This window comes from Dendropsophus ebraccatus, chromosome 15 (genome assembly GCF_027789765.1).
Source record: "Dendropsophus ebraccatus isolate aDenEbr1 chromosome 15, aDenEbr1.pat, whole genome shotgun sequence".
Classification (NCBI taxonomy): Eukaryota; Metazoa; Chordata; class Amphibia; order Anura; family Hylidae; genus Dendropsophus; species Dendropsophus ebraccatus.
The window spans coordinates 34,286,614-34,306,461 of NC_091468.1; the positions used below are offsets into that span (position 1 = coordinate 34,286,614).

At 43.1% G+C, this 19,848-nt stretch overlaps 3 protein-coding genes across 3 annotated transcripts in view; 1 reads left to right on the plus strand and 2 right to left on the minus strand.

The window, feature by feature from the left end:
- Positions 1-2,662, minus strand: part of LOC138774376 (interferon-induced, double-stranded RNA-activated protein kinase-like) — an 82,780-nt gene extending 80,118 nt beyond the window's left edge. The window contains exon 1 of the mRNA XM_069955169.1: positions 2,374-2,662. The gene's annotated coding sequence lies outside the window, so the exon portion shown is untranslated. The remainder of the gene's footprint in view (positions 1-2,373) is intronic.
- LOC138774382 (centromere protein H-like) overlaps positions 2,607-19,848 on the plus strand; it is an 89,980-nt gene continuing 72,738 nt past the window's right edge. Inside the window, exon 1 of the mRNA XM_069955177.1 lies at positions 2,607-2,637. The gene's annotated coding sequence lies outside the window, so the exon portion shown is untranslated. The remainder of the gene's footprint in view (positions 2,638-19,848) is intronic.
- Positions 11,660-19,848, minus strand: part of LOC138774377 (interferon-induced, double-stranded RNA-activated protein kinase-like) — a 46,386-nt gene continuing 38,197 nt past the window's right edge. The window contains exons 16-22 of the mRNA XM_069955171.1: positions 18,918-19,043; positions 18,080-18,205; positions 15,400-15,592; positions 14,368-14,511; positions 13,169-13,267; positions 12,735-12,797; positions 11,660-12,206 (exon numbers count right to left, since the gene is read on the minus strand). Coding sequence (XP_069811272.1) covers positions 12,096-12,206; positions 12,735-12,797; positions 13,169-13,267; positions 14,368-14,511; positions 15,400-15,592; positions 18,080-18,205; positions 18,918-19,043 — 862 coding nt within the window. The 3' untranslated portion in view covers positions 11,660-12,095. The remainder of the gene's footprint in view (positions 12,207-12,734; positions 12,798-13,168; positions 13,268-14,367; positions 14,512-15,399; positions 15,593-18,079; positions 18,206-18,917; positions 19,044-19,848) is intronic.

Genomic DNA, 19,848 nt, shown 5'->3' on the forward strand with positions numbered 1-19,848 from the left:
GACGATCGCCACTCCATTCGCCCGCCGTCCGCCTCACCGTCACCTGCCTCCGCCGTCCAGCGATGTCTCTTGCTTCCGGGTCCATGAGAGAGAAAAGGCTGCCAGTGCGCTTGCGCACCGGCAGCCTTTTCATTGGCTGGAGCGCATCACATGGCTTCCAGCAAGCTCAGCCAATCAGGGCTGAGCAAGCTGGAAGCCATGTGATGCGCTCCAGCCAATGAAAAGGCTGCTGGTGCGCATGTGCACCAGCAGCCTTTTCTCTCCCATTCACTCTCAATAAAGACGCCGAGGAGGAAGAAGACCCGGACCGCCCCCAGCTCTGACATCACCCGACACCAGAGAAGAGGACCGTGACGACCGTAATAGGTAATGTATATATTCTTTAACTTCCGGGGTGGGGGGTCGGGGGTCGGAAAGTGGGGGAAGGGGGCCAGACCGGGTATTTAACCACATTACAAAGTTATATAACTTTGTAATGTGTGTTAAATAAGCCAAAAAAAAATTTCGCCGGAGTTGTCCTTTAACAATTAACGACGGAACGAAAAATCGTTGATCGCTTTATAAGACCTGGACCTATTTTTATCGTTGCTCTTTTGCATTGAATAATACATCGTTCACAGTAAATACGAACGCAATAGCAAAGAAAAAACTATCGCAAATACGATCATAAGTAACGATTATCGTTCCATGGAAATGAGTGAACGTTTTCAGGTCTTTCGCAATAGCAGTCGTTTGAGATTGTTAATCGTTAACGATTATGCGAACGATAATCGGCTGGTGGAATAGGGCCCTTATTCACACATCCGCATAAGTCCACAGACACAGAGCACTTTGTAACTCTTTAATTCCTATGGGGTAATTCACATAATCTCTATTTTTGCGGATCCCCAATCCACAACGTAAAAAAGGGCTTGTTGTAATGCAGTACGCAATTGTGCTACAAACACTCCAATAGAAGTCTATGGGGCCCTCTGCTTTTTGCGGAGCCCACCTTACCACTCTGCAAAACCATCCACAATTGTGTTCCCCAATTCAGGGACATCACCATTAAAGGGGTAGTGCGGCGATAAAAAATTATTCACAGAATAACACACATTACAAAGTTATACAACTTTGTAATGTATGTTATGTCTGTGAACGGCCCCCTTCCCCGTGTTTCCCCCCACCCACGCTAGACCCGGAAGTGTGGTGCATTATACTCACCGCATCTCGTGTCGTCCACGGTCTCCGATCCTCAGCAGTGACGTCTTCTTCGGGCGGGCGGCGGATCTTCCCGAGTGCCGGCCACCCTCTGCAGCGTCATCCGAAGCTCAGCCGCGATTGGCTGAGCATAACTGTGCTCAGCCAATCGCGGATGAGCAGCTGATGACGTGGCCGCGGCTGGCACTCGGGAAGATCCGCCGCCCGCCCGAAGAAGACGTCACTGCTGAGGATCGGAGACCATGGTCAGCACGCGACAGGTAATGTATAGCGCACCACACTTCCGAGTACACAGGAGGGGGTGGTGGGACACGGGGAAGGGGGCCATTCACAGACATAACATACATTACAAAGTTGTATAACTTTGTAATGTGTGTTATTCTGTGAATAATTTTTTATCGCCAGACAACCCCTTTAAAAGCGAATGTACCGGATTGTGGTTCAGAAATTGCTGAGTCTAATGCTAAGTTTACGCGAGGCGATTATTGGCCCGATCGTACGACTAACGATTTCGAAGTAACATTTTTTTTTTTTTATAACGATCAGCGTTTAGATGGAACGATATATCGTACAGAAAACTCGTTTTGCGATTGGTTAAGCCTATCTCACACATAGGTAAAATCAGTGAACGACTGTTTACACGGAACGATCGGCGAATTTTTAGCGAACAACGATTTATGAACATGTTAAAGGATCAAAATGAACGATTTTTCGATCGTTCGCCGCGTTTACACGTACGATTATCGTTCGAATTCGATCCTTATCACGAAAATTCGCCCGATAATCGTTCAGTGTAAACGTAGCATTAACTACTAACTTGAATAATATACTGGTGTGAATGTGGGCTTAGGGGTGAGCTATGTTGAGAAGTACAGCACTTGCTGCTATTACACACCTATCTGCCCCCTGTCATTCTTGTGCATGGCTCTTATTATTATTACACGCAGTATAGCCCTTATACACCCATAACAATTCTCCGAGGGAACTACAAGTCCCAGCAATGACAAGCCACCAGCTACAAGCTGCACACTAAGTATAACCCAGACAGGAGGTCACGTGGTGAGGCTGGGGGGGGGGGGTGCAGGCCAGGGTGTCTCTCCAGCAGCTATGGAACTACAGCGCCCAGCATGCCCGGTAGTGTTAGCCTCTACATAACGTGCTGTGACCGCTCACCTGCTGCCCCGGCCCCGCTCAGTCAGGTATCCGGTCCCGGTGTGTCAGAGAAGCTATCACACGGATACTACAAGAGAGAAGCAGGAAGCACCGGGGGCGGGGTGACGGGAGTGACGCCGGTATCGGTTTCGTTTCTCTTGTAAGTGAAAACTGTTATGGGGCAGCCAGGGAGGAGAGGTCACGTGACAGCGGGTGGGGCGACGGGAGACGCTGGATAGAATGCGGAGACAGCCAGTAAAACGGCTGCTGTGAACACGGTCCTAGGTTAGTAATGTTTGGGAGTAGAGTTCTGGGTAACTCCCTGCTATGTGTCTATAAGGGGGGGGGGGGCATAAGGGAATCAGTAACATGGCGTGATGTAAGTGATTGCAGAATGGTATGTACAAGGAGCCTCCGCCCAGGGGCGTGGCTAATGTCTCCTGGGCCCTGGTGCGAGACATCAACTTGCCCCCCCCTCACGACCAAGTGATGCTATTGGCGTATGTGTATATATATATATATATATATATATATATATATATATATATATATTTATACACACACACACCAAGACAGATATTATCAATAACACCAGCATATAGGAAGAGAAAATATTATTACCATACATATTACCGCCATACTGTAGCTGACCAAATCCTGTACACTGAGACCAATATTACCAGTATATAGGAAGGAAATATTACCGCCACACCACAACCACTACCACATCACCACCATATTGTTACTGACCAAATCATAAGACCAATAAAAAAGACAGTACCAGATAACAGGTAACAAATAATTCCACCACATACTGGCTAACACCACCGCTGCTACTGACTAACACTACCACATACTGACTAACACTACCACATACTGACTAATACCACTACATACTGAATAACACCACCACATACTGACTAACACCGCCACATACTGACTAACACCAACGCTGCTACTAATACCACCACCACAAACTAACACCACCGCTGCTGCTACTGACTAACACCACCACATACTGACTAATACCACCACATGCTGACTAACACCACCACTGCTACTGAATAACATCCATTGTACACAGATCACTATCACTTCATCCAGTCATATAGAGGCTGACGCAGCTCTACACAGGTTCTGTACTCCATATACATTACAGTGCAGTTATATCAGGAGACTCACAGGGGACGTCTTCTCTGATCAGAGTTATTCCCTTTTCATCTTCTTCTCCATCTGCCCTGGGCCGTTATGAGAACTTCTCCGAGCCACAAATCCACAGGATCTGCTAGACAGACATATTAGGCTCCTCACTCTAGCACCATCCTCATCACTATACACACTGCACATCTGTATTGGCCCCTGTACGCCCTCATTTAGTAGGTAGGCTGACTGTATGTGACCCTCCTTATAGTATATGCCCGCCACTGTGTAGCCTCCTTATAGATGCCCCCTCTGTGTATCCCCTCTTATAGATGCCCCCCTTATAGATAGGCCCCTCTCCCCCCTTATAGATGCCCCCCCTTATAGATGGCTCCCCTCCCTTATAGATGGCCCCCTCTTCTCCCCCCCCCTTATAGATGGCACCCTCTCTTCCACCCCCTATAGATGGCCCTCTCTCCCCCTACCTCCTATAGATGGCCCCCTTTCTTCCCTCTTTATAGGTGGCCCCCTCTCTTCCCCCCTCCTTATAGATGGCCCCCTCTCCCTTTCCTCCTATAGATACCCCCCCTCCTCCTATAGATGGCCCCCTCAACCCCCCCTCCTATAGATGGCCCCCCTCCTCCTATAGATGGCCCCCCTAAACCCCCCCCCCTTCCTCCTATAGATGGACCCGTACAGGCAAATAAAAAAAAAACACAGACACAACTCACCTAACCCGCTCCCCCGTCCATCCTCTCCTTCTTCTTCGACTCTGTCTGCCCCCAGCTGATGTTCCCCCGCGCCGGAGGGGTCGCGTCCTATCCCCGGCAGCGCGCGCATCATAGAGATCCCTGTGGCTGTGACTTCCTGCACAGGGAGTGTCTTTAACGTGCACTCCCTGTGCAGGAAGTCACAGCCACAGGGATCTCTATGATGCACGCGCTTCCGGGGATAGGACGCAACACCCCCAGCAGCCACGCATCAGCTGGGGGCAGACAGAGTCGGCCTCTTGTGACCGCAAGCAAAAAAATGCTTGTGGTCACAAGAGTGGTTGATGGGGGGCCCCCTTGTGGCGGGCCGGGTCCCAGCGGCGACCGCTGCGACCCTGGTAGTTACGCCACTGCCTCCGCCATATATGGTATATGCAAGTGTAAGTGATTGCGGTATTAGAAGGATAGGACACGTTTATTGGGGGAACTGTACAATAGAAAGGACACTGTAGTACCCTGTTGGATACATCTAGCCTGGATAAAAGATGAGATACAGTTGGACATGGAGGATACAGGTTTTATATGGCGTCCTATTGTCCATTTGCCCACATATGTTATAGCTGGGCCTGTAGGTCCTCATAAGCTACCAAAGATGGTTCACACTCTGCTGGCCACTTAAATGATAAATATGGTGACCGGTCAGGTCTAGGAAGTGTGACAATCTGGAATTCCTGGATGTCCCTTACTGTGTGTGGGAGACCATTATCCTTGTAAACACTGCCAGTTGTTATCCCTGCCGTGACAGCACCTGTGGCCGCAGGATGTCCTGTACATATCGCTGTTAGTCACCTTCATCTCACTGCTAGGGGTGACCGATGCAATGGCTCCCCACATCATCATACCAGTAGTCAGTGTGCCACTCCACAGCAAGAGCAGGATTATAACGCTCACTGCGGGCCCTCCACACGCAAACCTGACCATCATCAGTGGCCAAACAGAACCTGGATTCATTGCTAAAGATTGATCCATGGCAATCAAGGTTTTTTGGCGCCTGTCTGTCAATAGAACACCTAGTGACACTAGATTTCCACAGGGGTGTGATGGAGATGCCAAAATGAAACACAAGCTGCTTGTGTCTGTGGATCAAATGCCCCCTTATACTGGTGGTCTTTCTTGGGCATTTTAGAGCCTGGTCTTCATGTGTGCTGCCCTTTTGTAATCACTTTTTAAAACACCTAACAGCTTGGTAGGAACAGCCCCTAGATCAGGGGTCCTCAACTGGCAGACCGCAGACCGCAAGCGCTCATAGTTACTGTGCAGCAGCACTGACAGAGAGGGAGCCATTGGCTCCCTCCCTGTCAGTCACCCCTCACTGGCCGCAGCGGTCACAAGAGACCGCACTTTGCCTCTGGTTTCGGCGCTTGAGTGGCGTCACTGGAGTGCCGGCGCCAGAACAAGGGGAGAGCGGCCTCTAGTGACCGCTGCAGTGCGGCCACAAGAGCAAAGGTGAAGAGGAGACGCCCGGACCCAGGTGAGTTTAAGTGTTTGGGTTTTTTATGTTATATGCTAGATAGGAGGGGGGGAGCACAGGGAATCTACAGTATATAATTAAGGGAGCACACAGCGGGGGTCTATATACTGGGGGAGTGGACAGGGGGGGCTATATATTACTGGGGGAGAGTACAGGGGGCTATATACTACTGGGGGAGAGCACAGGGTTTCTATATACTACTGGGGGAGCGCACTGGGCCATATACTACTGGGGGAGCGCACAGGGGGCTATATACTACTGGGGGAGTGCACAGGGGAGCTAAATACTACTGGTAGAGTACACAGGGGTCTATATACTACTGGGGGAGCAGTTCAACAACCTTTGTGAAAAGTAACAAAACCCATTTATTTCTGATGTTCAGCTCCGACCTTCACTTGACAAAAGACCCCAGTAAGTGGACCTTCACTAAAAGTTGATGAGTGCCCCTGGCCTAGATGATGGGCTAGTCATCAAAACCACCATCCTGCTTCAGTCCAATGATGTGCTCCCTCTCAAAGTCTGTCAACTGGGCAAAATGTCTTCTGGTGGTTAATTAAGACATGTCTAGCAGGCCATAAACTATCACCACTGGCCCAAAGTAGCCTCTGAGACCCAGTGTCTAATCAGACTGCAGATTTCAGCTTTTTATGTAGGTTAAATCCACACAAGTGGAAGGAATGGGTGGTCTGCTGTGGCTTCTGTGTACTGCGGCTGCACCACACTGCTATCAATCAGACCGCCTTTTTCATTGGCTCTCGCTTTAGTGAGTGTAAGCAAGAGCCAATAAAGACAGCTGGCACCTGTGTACCCCAGTCATTACAGGCCCCTCTTTAAAGTGACTGTACCACCAGGCCCAGGCTGAAGCACTGGAGGCGGGCCGACCCACCCTTAGTGGGAGGAAACCCAAGCCCCTCTATGATAGGGTTCCATTGATTATCCATTTAGGGGAATGGGGTTTCTTCCCACTTAGGGTGGGTCGGCCGCCTCCAGTGCTTCAGCCTGGGCCTGGTGGTACAGTCACTAAGAAAAGTTAGCAAGAGCCAATAAACTTGGCTCTTTCTCATATGACATCACTCTGAGATCCTTCCCCTTGGTAGTATATTGTATTGGTCAGCACCGCCATCATTGACTACAGTGTGTGCTATGCAAAGTGTCAATCCAAGAGAATATCTCAGCACCCAACCCAAAACACATACATAGCATAAGATTACTAAATAAATACAGACTCCATTTTGTGGATAAAATAACACTGGGTTATATAAATGAACCTTGTAAAATCATGATTCATGATTCAAGTACACCATCTGAACAGCAGAAGCTGGTGACATCTCCACAAACCATGAAGAAGAAAGGCTTCATGCCCCCCCTTCCCCCAACAAACTTACGGCCATTTCAGCTGCATATTGTAAACCTAGATTTAAAATGTCTAATGTCCCGACATCGTTCAGACTGAATTGTCTCTGTTAGGGTATGTCCACACTGAGGAACAGCAGAGGAAAGTTTTCTGCTTGAAATTCCTCCCTATTCAGCTTTGGCAGAATGGACATGGAATTCGAGCAGAATTCAAGTTCCATTAACTTCTATAGGATTTGTCTAGCGGAAACTGCCCAAAGAATTGACATGTCAATTCTTTTTGCAGAAAGCGGATCCGCGGTGTAAGATTCTGCATGAAAATTCCACTGAGTGAAAAACAAAGAGGAAATCCCATTAAACACAATGGGACATTGCACTGTTCATATTTTCAGCAGGAAATTAAGTTTGAATTCCGCTTCAAACTCCTTGCAGGCTCCTCAGTGTGAACATACCCTAAAGGTCAAAAACAAAGCTTTGCAAGTCATTGTTTCTAAATGAAAAGCCATTCAACTGGGGCAAAAAAACCTCTGAAAACTATCATCAGTTTTCTAGTTTTTTTTCTAGGAAAAGCAATTGTTTAGCCTTCCAAATACCTCTAGGCACAATCTCTAAAGACATAATACTCATTCCTGGGAGAAGTCTATAGGACATACAAAAATCTCTCTTGACCTGAGCTATGAGTCTTCCATCTACCCAGGTCATTGCCCTCCAAAATAATTAAAAGGATTTTCCGATTGAAACCATAGAATAGTGACCCTCAGCTCTTTTCATTCTCTACGGAGCCGACTCTGTTCGAAACTGTTCGAGTCGGGGGCTGGTCTGAATATCGCTGGGGGGACTCTCCACAATACTTTGCAACTTTCTTTTAAGTAATGGGAGTCCAAACTAAACCCCATTAACCACACCAGGTATCTTCAACATCAGAGCTCCTAAGCTAAATTCTCAGAATAGTTACATGAAATGGCTCTCTCCTCCGCCCAAAAACTAAACAAATGGCCAGAAATCCAGACAACAATGACTTTAATATCTGAAAGAATAATTGAAACAATGCTCTAAAATAATATATCGATCGAGACTTGTGTTGGAAACAAGACCAGGAAACTAATATTTAGATAAGACAAGTGACTAGATAAAACTGTACCTGAAAATGTACAAATACACAGAGAACACCCTCTGCCACCTTGATCCATTTAACATTACTAATGTTCAATAACAGAGCAAAAGGGGACCAAGAAACATAGTCTAACAAGGTGGCCAAAGCAGTTCCTAATGAAGCCACTAAACGTCCACACGTCCATTGTCCAGTCCTGTAATCATTAAAATTCACAAATGCACTTAGTTATGCACCAAAAATTGCTGCTGCTAAATATTGATCCAGGCATCAATAATCGCTTTTAGAGTCTTGACCTGTGTGTCTAAGTGGTCCCAGTTCAAGAGTCAGTTCGCCATAGGCACCGTAATACCCCTTCCGACACGTTCCTGTCACGTGTCTGATTTTATCAGGGCTAAGAGGTAAATCACAAAACTAAAATTTAATTATCATAATCTAGAGCAGTAATTTCCCTAGAGAGCATGTCAAACCGATTGCTGGGTGACATTGTCAGTGTCTATTAGCAATCTCAGAACCTCAGTTACAGGAGGGCCCTTTAAGAAGAGTGGGATGCCATACCTCAGTAGACAATAAATTGACTTGTGAACAGCATGAGAGGTGGTTGTCAAGCTGTAATTGATTAATTGCTTAATCCCCCCCGGCAATCTCCGTCGGCTCTGTAATTAGTAGAGCCCCGGGTCAGCGTAACCCACAGCCCTATTCATTCATATGAAGTGATATAAAGAACCAAGTTCAGCGCTCTTCCAGCGTACTCTGCTCTTTCCACCACTCCATAGAAATGAATAGAGCCGCAGGTTCTGGCTCTATTCATAACAGAGTCGGCGGGGCCCGGTACAGAGATCTCCGTGGGGTTCCGAGGACCCCCTGCGACCACCTACTTTTCCCGTATCCTGTGGATAGGTGAAAAAGTTTATTTTTCCGGGAATACCCCTTTAAGGGCACATGAAAGTTATTGAGACATTGACATTTTTCGTTGGGGTATACCCACCACTGGTCTTTTGTTTTTAGAAATTGTGTGAGATGAGGAAACCGCCATTGCTGCTTCTACTTAAATGCCCTCCTTTTATGATATAATATCACTGTAGGGCACAGATTTGATTTACGAATAATAGGGCTTCTGCACAAAAGTCAGTGGGGTGTGACTACCCAGATTTCTGGCATTAGAAAAAGTATACAATTTGTTGTCTGCAAGGAGGAAGAGTTTTTATTAGACTAAACAAGATGCTGACCTTAAAGAGGTCTGGGATAAATTGATAATTGCAATACACAAATGAACAGCGTTGCATAGTGTGAAAATCAGGCAGAAGGGCATCAGGAAAGAGAGAGAATGGAGATTCTCACCTGATGGTATTGTGTGAATACAAGGCACAACACTTGACCACAGCAGGTATATGAACCGCAGCCACTACCAGACAACCACAATGGGATAGTAACAGCAACAGAATCCTCCACTCCACAACTGGGTCCAATGGGCGCAGGTCCAGACAATAAAGCAAAGCAAAATAAAGTGTTAAAAATGACACAACACGTTTCAGTTTCACTTGAGAAAGGGATTGGTGCGATTGTGAAACTTGTCGTGTCATTTTTTAATACTTTATTTTGCCTCACTTTTTTACCTGGACCTGCGCCCGATGGACCCAGTTGTGGAGTGGAAAATTCATAATTAGGCATCCTACCAGGGCTGCTGGGGACATGTCAGTAATGTATACTTACCTAGGAGATTTATGGCCAGTTTAGCAACAGGCAATGCCTGCTCAATGTATCCTAAAATTAAAGAAAAAGTCCAGCAAAAATAATAATTTTACAGCAGACGGGGCAGTAGAAAGAAAAGCTGCTCTAACACTTCGGGGGTCCTGCCAAGCTCTTGGATCTCCTTTTCAAGCAATGTCACAACTCGGTTGATGGATTGCCCGCTCGGCCAGTCAGTGACTGGGGCGGGACACCACTCCAGTCACTGACTGAGCAGGCAAACCGTCAGCTGAGTTAGCCCCCCCCCACCCCCCACCGAGTCGTGATGACATTGGAACTTGGGGAAAAATTAATTCCGCCAATGGGGTCCCGGAGTCTGTGAAGGGACGCTTTGGGGAGAGGGAAGTAGCTCTTGTTTATTATGTTACCCCTGCCTGCCGGCAAATTATTATTATCAACGGACTTCTCTTTTAAGAGATAATACAGGACCCACCAAAACAAATCCTAAAACTATCACAGAAACATTGGCAGCTTAATCAAGATAGACCCAAAACATCAGTGTTTCCAGCCCAAAGCAATGGGAGGTGCACAAAGAAGCAAAGGCACCAACAGCAGACGTCAATAAAAAAGGTCTCCAGTGCTTCAAGTTGAGGATAAAATATTTATTTTTATTTCAGAAAAACTCCACTCAAATAAATGGAGATGATGTTAAGTTGCAAAAATGTCAGCAATAAATATGTCACATATGACTATACATAACCCAGGAGGCAACCAAAATAAAAGCCGTGTTCACATGTGCGAGAACTGATGCAACAAAAAACATCACAGACAAAACAGTAAAATAATTTATTTAATATGCTATTTCCTTAAAAAACTTAGTTTAGTTTGCATCCAGTTTGTATAACAAAATATTTAAAATACCCACTGCGTATTACAGTGAGTTTGCTTTTAACAGTTGCTAGTAAGTTTAACTTTTTCCTTTTAAATATTCTATATACAGTATTAAAAAAATACTAAAGGGTCCGTCTACCCCCTTACACCAAGAAGTTCTTTTCCTTTATCAAAAGTGGACGGCTGATTTTAAAAGGCTCCTTATTGTTTATTTATTTATTTTATGAAGCTGAAAAAAACAAGACATTTCAGCAGGATGCAAAAATGTAATGTAAACCTGGCTTTAACAAGTGCTAGTTTAGCAGATCCTGTCCAGCACTAATGCATTCACAATAGTAGCACCCATGGCAAAACATGCTTCCATTTATAAAAACTTTATTTGAAAAGGAAAAATGAATACTAAACCGTAAGGGTCAATGCACTCAGGTCTTATTTACGTGATACGTAAATGTTATTCGCAGATCCACAATTACGGACAAAATTAGGGCAGATTGATTTCTATTGGGCTATTCATAATGTTTGTAGTTTTACGGATGGGTAATGCATGCCACCAAAAAATAGGGCATGCCCTAGTACAGGCCGTAATTACGTCACGGTTTCAGCAATGGAAGTTTTTTGGAATGTCCCTATTTTTGGGGAGCCATAATTTTTGAGGAAAAAACATCCGGAAAGTCTGCAAAAATACAGATCACCTTAATTTAAAGTGGATGTACCATCAGGCCCGGGCTGAAGCACTGGAGGCGGGCTGACCCACCCCCAGTGGGAGGAAACCCCCGCCCCTCTATGACGCGGCTCCATTACAATCAGTGGAGCCGTATCATAGAGGGGCGGGGATTTTCTCCCACTGGGGGTGGGTCAGCCCACCTCCACTGCTTTAGCCTGGGCCAGATGGTTCATTCACTTTAACTATCACCTTCCATGGATCAAAGACGATTGCAGGCATAATATATGGTCCTGTAAAACTACTGACAATGTGAATGAGGCCTTAGACCTACTACTTAAGATTTACTGTATTTCACATAAATGTAGAACAGGTTTGTAAAAAAAAACAAAAAAAAAACAACAACATTTTTTTAATTTTATATTTTTCCTATTACCAGAACTTGCCCTTCAGACACCTAGAAATTATTTTATTTATCTATTATGTAGTTTTGTTTGCATCTTATAAATAGTGCAATTACAAAACAAAAAAAACTAAATGAGAATTCCTCCTAGGAGTTGTTCTCATGACACATCTGTAGGGTTAAAAACTCAAAGTGTGTCCTTTTGGCCTCTATCTGGGTAATATACACCAATGAATGTTTTCATAAGAACATGTTTAGTTAGTTTGAGAATCAAATATTTTTAGAGTTTGAAAAGATCTGGATAAATCTTCAGCCAAAGGCCGCTTCTTAGGCTCATGCGACAACATCTTCTTGATCTCGTGTTTCTGTGAAAACAAATGAAAGATAAAGAGAAATGAGAATAGAGGAAATGCAGAAAAGTCAAAGGGTAAAATTCATGGCAAGTTTTTTTTATTCAGATTTTGAGTCCGTTAGAAGTGGACACAAAAGGAATGGATTCACTACTGACTCACACACAGTATGTATACCAATGGGGCTTTATAAGACCACATGTACTATTCTGTGTTACTGTTTTTAACCCCTAGACGACCCAGGGCGTATAGTTACGCCATGGAAGTCTGTCCCCAGACGACCTAGGGCGTAACTGTACGCCCTGGGTGTTTCTCCCGCTATGAAGCGTGCTCCGGAGCGGAGCGCGCTTCATAGCAGGTGAGGGCCGGCTGCAGTGAGCAGCCGGGACCTCACCGGTAATGACACGCTGCAGCGATCGCGCTGCCGCGTGTCATTAACCCCTTAAACGCCGGAAACACTAAGATCAAAATTTGCGCGGTCCACTGGGTCATTTTGGGCCTGGTCCTCAAAGGGTTAACTGTGAACATCTAGTAACAGTTTACCTCTAAAGGGTGTTGCTCATCAAACGCATTAGGAAATACACCTTGACGGACATCGGGCCAATGCTTAGGGGGAAAAGCAGAAAGAAGACATTGTTAGAACTGTGAGTTAATAATCTACATATGCTAGCAACAAAACTTCATCACTTAAAGCGAATGTACTATGAAGTGCATTTGCTTTAAGTATAACCCATGGAGAGAATGGCGCTGTGCCGTGGTCCTTTTTTTGAACCGCGGCCCGGTTCCAGTCTACGACGCCGTTCTATTCACAGGTACCATTAGAATCAATGGAGCAGCATCACAGAGGGGAGGGGGCTTCATCCCACTGGGGGCAGCTCGGCCCACCTCCATTGCTTCACCTCCAGCCTGGTACCAGACAGACTTGATTCTGAAAGAGCATGGAGAGTCTTCACTTGCAGTAACAAATTACCACGTACTTTTGCTCTCTCGTGTTCAGAGCTAAATATCCATAAAAGTTCAAACAATATTAGTCCTAATGGGTATATGTCAACTTCATTTTCATATTTATTAGCTTTCTGTTGAAAAACAAAATATAAAAGACAATTAACAACACGATATACAAATTCATTATACAAAACACATACTCCTGAAGATGTAAATTAAATTTACTATACTCATTTTTATCTATTCTTGTGAGTAGATGGCAAACAATATTTGTCTCTTATGTGGAATAGACTGCACAATGCCTTTTGCTTTACTTTCTAGGTTACATGTACTGGAGGATTGTGTTTGCAGACCACATGGAATGAGCGTGTCGACAATAGTGAGCGGCAGGGTGAACAGTGACATGCAGGGTTGTGACGTGTAAACAGACGTGAATTTAGAGACACATCTAAGTTACTTTGGTAACTTTGGTTGTGGACTGCCTTTTATATTTAATGTTTTTAAGGTGGGGGCAGCAGGAGGTGGTAAGGGCCCATATGTGCGGTTTAAATGATTGGGCAGAGTTAAAGGTGATCCCAAGACAGCAGACATGAGGGAGAGTGCAGCCATTGACTGTAATTGACAGATTAGTTGGGGGAAGAGATGATAAATAAATAGAAATTGGGGGGGATAAAGATAAAGCTGACAATGTGATTCTGAATAGCAGAGAGGTGACATCCAGACTATAGAATTAGATCTGAGTGTTCAGTAATCAGCATAGAAATAGTACTTGAAGCAATGAGACTCTACAATCTTCCTCAGGCCAATAATAATATTTATTTGTATAGCAACAACAGATTCTCCACAGCGGTTTTTTTTTTTTTTTTTTTAACAAAATACAGATGTTACATTTACACATTGTGTGCGGAGGTTTGATGAGATCCAGGAGAGGGCTAAGCCTGAAAGACTTTGTAGGAGGAGGGAATGGTAAACTGTGTCAAAGACAGAGTTTGTATGGATTTGTGTGCATCTGTTTGAATCTGTTCTTCCATTATAAAAAAAAGAATCAAAATGGATCCAATTTTTTAGCATACACAAAAAAAAAAAAATCCTACAGATTGTTGACACCAGATGATATGCATATAACCCATTCTTTTAACTGGGAAACTGATACTTTGTCTCCCCATAAGAAAAAAATGAGAATAACGATGACAATGAACCCCAAATAATAAGAAAAAAAAAGAGTATTCACCTGCTCTGGGGCCATATAGGATGGGGTGCCAGTTCCACGAGTTCGCTCCAGTGTTTTTTTCTCCTCCTCAGCAGTCATTCGAGTCACCAGGCCAAAATCTCCTATTTTCACTATCATGTCCTTAGTAAATAATATATTTGCAGGCTGCAAAGTGAATATAATTATTACTTCACTTGCATGAACATGATAAGCTTGAAAGTATGATTTTACCATTAAAAACAAAACTGTAGATCATAATATAACCATATAATAAAGTTTTACATGCACATGTGTATTTAGTATTAATTGTGAAAATATAGCCTATGGCCCTAGTATAACATATGTTAACTCCTAAAGTGATTTAAAAAAAAAAAAATTGCCCTTTTTTTGCATTTTTTTTGTTTTACAGCCACCCGCTCTTGCGCCTCTCTGTTGCCGGGAACACAAAGTGGGGATTCCTGTCATTATGACGGGAATCCCTGCTCCTTTTCCTGAACTTCTCAGTGTTCAATAGTTCAGCTGACAGTTACGTCCCCTGATTTTGTCCGGATACCGAACTAAGTTCAAGTAATGTACAAAACTTCAGGGGGAAATTTTGTTTGAACACCTGTGTTTGGGAATCAAGGTATTAATGTATTTTATAAATTAAATTTTTTTTTATCCCCCTAGGGTACTGGATTGTTGATACATAGCTGATCACTGAAGCTCCCGGTGGTCAGACCCCTCCCACCAATTTAACGCCATTCCTGTGAATACATAAGATTTGATCTTGGGATAACTCCTTCAATTACATTTGTTCCCTATTTTATGCTAAACATTATGAGGTTAGCAACAGTTAGGGGATAGAAGAGAGGATAGAAGAGAGAGCATGACTCCAGAATCAGACTACTTGTCTGTCACTATGGAGACACGTTCCGAATGTTTTAATACCAAAGTTTTCGAAGAGAAACAACATCACAGTTTTGCCTATATTATAACTAGCATAATTGGAATAAAAAAACACATTTTACTTTTACAGATATCAATCTGATTTCTTGTATCAGCAAAACTTACCTTCAAGTCTCTGTGGATGAGTTTTTTGGAATGGATGTACTTTACCCCTTCAATAATCTGACGAAAGATCTCAAGACTCTGTGACTTGTTAACTTTGTTTTGCACGTTTCTTTTTTTGATCCACCCTTTTAAGCTGCCATTTTCACACAATTCCATTTGAATATAAAGACAGATCCCAGTTATACTAAAGTCACTGCAACACACCAAAAACAAAAGCTTAGGGATGTTATTTCAGGTATGATGACTAGAGATGAGCGAACCGGACGAGGTTCGGCTTCTGATTCCCGCTGTCTGCCCGCTCCGTGGAGAGGGTGGATACAGCCGGAGGACCGCCTGGAAAACTGGGATACAGCCTATGGCTTTGGCTGTATCCCAGTTTTCCAGGCGGTCCTCAGGCTGTATCCACCCTCTCCACGGAGTGGGCAGACAGCGGGAATCAGAAGCCGAGAGTTCAGGTTCATACGAACCCGAACCTCGCCCGGTTCGCTCATCTCTAATGATGAGACACTTAATGGCCGTTTATTAATGATCATAAATGTTAACATAGCCCATTGCTTTGCAACAACGGCTATTCTTTTCACTTATTTTTACATATTAGGAACATAGCCTAAAAGAATCAGGTATGATGAGACACACTATGTTTTTGTCCAGTATGTCTGTTGTTTTTATAGATAATATTGCTTTATTTTTGAAGGTATATTTTAGTCATGAACTTGCCAGTGTTGCTGTTAGTTGCACCACAAGTCTGATGATGACCTCCACAGGAATTTTAGTAATTCCATTACTTTTAACATCTCATGCTATTATATAGCTCATAACCTGATGGGCATGAAACTAGACTGGGTTTACACTGCAGTTTTACATCCTTGTCACCGTTTCCATTTCACAATGTTTAATTTTAATGTACAGAAAAAGGTCTTTGTGTAGGTTAAAAAAAAAAACATATATGGATCTGTTTCGATCTTTATTATTTTTAATAATTGTCAATGGAAAATGAATCCTACAGTTTTTTTCCTTTATAAACGCGACTGTGCTGTTGGCCATGATGACGACATTGAAGCGCAGACGATTTGAAGGACCACCTCCTGCAATATATGGCTGATACAGTGTTGTGAATCACACCAAGAGGGGGCTTGATTACAGCGCTGGCACAACCAGGGGACTTGACTACTTGCCCCAGCCACAACGCCCAGATAACTAGTTGGCCTGCATTTACATATTACGTGGGATTTTTTCAATGTAAGTTTTCTGATCATGCCAGGGTCGCATGGCATAGGTATATATTTAGTTAGTGTGCTTTGTGATATACTGACAAGTTTACTTAGCGCTACATGAATTTTTTAAAGTGATTGGTTCCTTTTAAACAGGCTGAAAAAACACAGTGTGAACCTTGCCTAAGGTAAGTATCGCAACCTACATGTACCTTGTCTATGTCACCTGCATTGGAAGCATATCATCATATAATCAGAAGTGTAACTTGAAGCCTGTCTAGTCCAAGCACTACAACAGCACTAATAACTCTGCCTTGCAGTTTATACTTGACAATTAACTGTGATGCAACTTTCTTTTTTAGGTATCAAAATGACATGTCTTTTATTGTAGTAAATCAATATTATGTTGCTGATTTATTTAAGCCTGGGGCCCATGCCAATAATTTTCATGTGGTACAATCATACACAATTTTGCAGTCAAGCTAGAGGTCCCCATACACTTTATACTTGTGTCGCCTGAACCCACCGCCACCATTGTTATTAAAAAGTGTATGGGGGTTTCTCGAGAATGGAATTTCACTGCCTGATCCCTTTGTTCTCAGAGCAATAAGCTCTGGCTGCGGCTTACTGCTCCCAATAGAGAAGACGGGAATGTTTGGTCATGCCGAGTGTTCGTGTGTATGAGGTAGACAGGAGAGAGAACTGCCGGCTGAACGATCAACAGTTAATAGTTAAAAAAGGTGTATGGCCATCTTATAGAGAACCAATCACTGATCTCTGCCTGTCAGCGCACTTGGTGCGGATAAGTGACAGGCAAAGAGGCCCAATACTGGTGTCTCTCCTTGTCAATCATCACTGCTGAGCATGCTGACAGGCAGAGAACGGTGATTAGACACAGGTGGGGAGCTGCCCAGATGACTACCCGCCTGCCTCTCCCTGCCGCACATCGGTGTTAAACTTTCATTTCTCGGGTATATAGCTGCTGCTGCAGCTGTGGCCGATACATGCCACTAGCTGCACAGGAGCTTTATACTGTGCTCCAGGGAACCAAATCAGCCCAATTGGGCTGATTGGTTCCCTTTAAGTCAATGCTAATGCCCTGTTTTATCACAAATTGCTAAAAAATTTGCTGTGCTGCAGCAGGTGTGTAACTTAATATGTTTACACACAGTAAAATAATACCAGCAGTGCACACACTGAATAGAGTAATGTCTGTATTAAATTACAATCTCATTATTTATCACCTGCTTAAAAAAAAAAAAAAAAAAAAAATCGGCCATCTTTTCCACCAGTTTACTGCTGTTTTATTTTCACTCCTAATTACAGTCATACTTTTTTGTGTGTGTTATTTTACAGTGTGTGAACATAACCTAAATATGAAGAGATATTGGTAGCGATTGAACCAGGGAAATATTAAAGAAAGTAAATAAAATAAAAACACTATGACAAAAATACTACCAAATAAATACCTTGAACTAGTGCTGCTCTCAGTGCTGTCACAAACATAATCTGAGTCCAACCAGGCATTATAGTAACGGACAATGTGTTGATGATCCAGGTCAGCTAAGGCTTTTACTTCTTTCACTTCGTCTTTACTATAGATAAATAAGCAAATGTGCATCATGATAGTAATATAGTCCTCATTGTATATCAAAATGTAGATGTAACAAATAAATGATGTTAGCTCTAGCTGGAAGTGACCTCTAACATTTGCACACACCTAAACCAGAGAACTGCATTTTGAACGTACAGCTATCACCAAATGTATGTATAGTAGTGGCACTGAAAATCTGTGATAGGAAATGTGGTCTGGATAAAACGTTAACAAACCCCTACCCCCACCCCAAAAAAAAATCTTTTAAATTATTTGGTGCTAGAAAGTGCCAGAGATGTATACATTACTTCTAAATAAAAAAAAGTACTTATCAGCTGCTCTTTGCCCTGCAGGAAGTGGTGTGTTCTTTCCAGTCTGACACGTTGCTCTCTGCTGCCACCTCTGTCCATGTCAGGAACTGTCCAGAGCAGGAGTAAATCCCCATAGAAAACCTCTCCTGCTCTCCAGACTGGAAAGAATACACTTCCTACAGAACATACAGCAGTCGATAAGTACTGGAAGACTTGAGATTTTTTTAATAGAAGTAAATAACAAATCTCTGGCACCAGTTGATTTGAAAGAATTTTTTTTTTTAGAACTATCCATTTAATCTTCTCAAGGTAGTGGCATTCTTGAGAGGTTTTACTGTAATATTGATTGGACTTTATATTTCTTTATAAAACTTGATTTTTAGAATACTACATGATACTTACTTGTTCCGCACGTGCACTTTTTTCACAGCATAGAACTTGTCATCAAGTATTTTCCTGGCTTTGAATACTTTACCATATGCTCCTTTATCAAGCCCATTGATGTTGTCAAACTGTGCCAGCAGATAACTAAAATTAAAGCAACAAATATATAAATATATATATATATATTTATTTATTTTTTTAGAAATACTTACAGTGGTCTTCTACTTCTAAACCAGTTAAACATACTGGACGCCTCTTGTCTAAATTCAAAATAATATTTGCTACATACCTTTCACGGTCCACCTCATTTCCATTACACTACAGTGTGTAAAACTGTTATTTCCAGGGGCCCAGTGTGCCATTATTACAGAAATTCTTATTTGTAGGGAACGTGTATGGCACTATTATTTTAGGGGCACAGTGATTGTAGTATTATATTCAGGGGTTCTGATACCATTTGAGCTTAGTTCTGATACCATTATATATTTAGGGTGTTTCATTGTGGTACTATATGTACTGGTATCAATATTTACATTTGAATTTTGTATAATTTATTTAGAATATTGTAATTCCTTTTTTTGTTCAGAGGTTATATGCTGCAGAATACAACACCGCAAGCAACACTCTAAACAGCTTACAATACATGATTGTCATATGGGTAATGGAAACATTTTGTGCGTGTTTATGAGGTTTATTTATTGAAAACTTTATAGCTGCTTAAGTTTATTCTAGGGCCCTGAAAGAGGCTAGAAGGGGAGAATGACATGAGATGCAATGCATATTCTATCATAACCCTATTATGACACTTTCATCACATTCATCTGGTAAAATCTGGTATAAATTACGCAATGATATACTGCAGTGCTTCTTTAAAGCGTCTCTGTATCCCACAATCTGGCCCCCCCCCCCCCCTCAAACTGCTTGTACCATCGAATAGCTGCTGTACAGC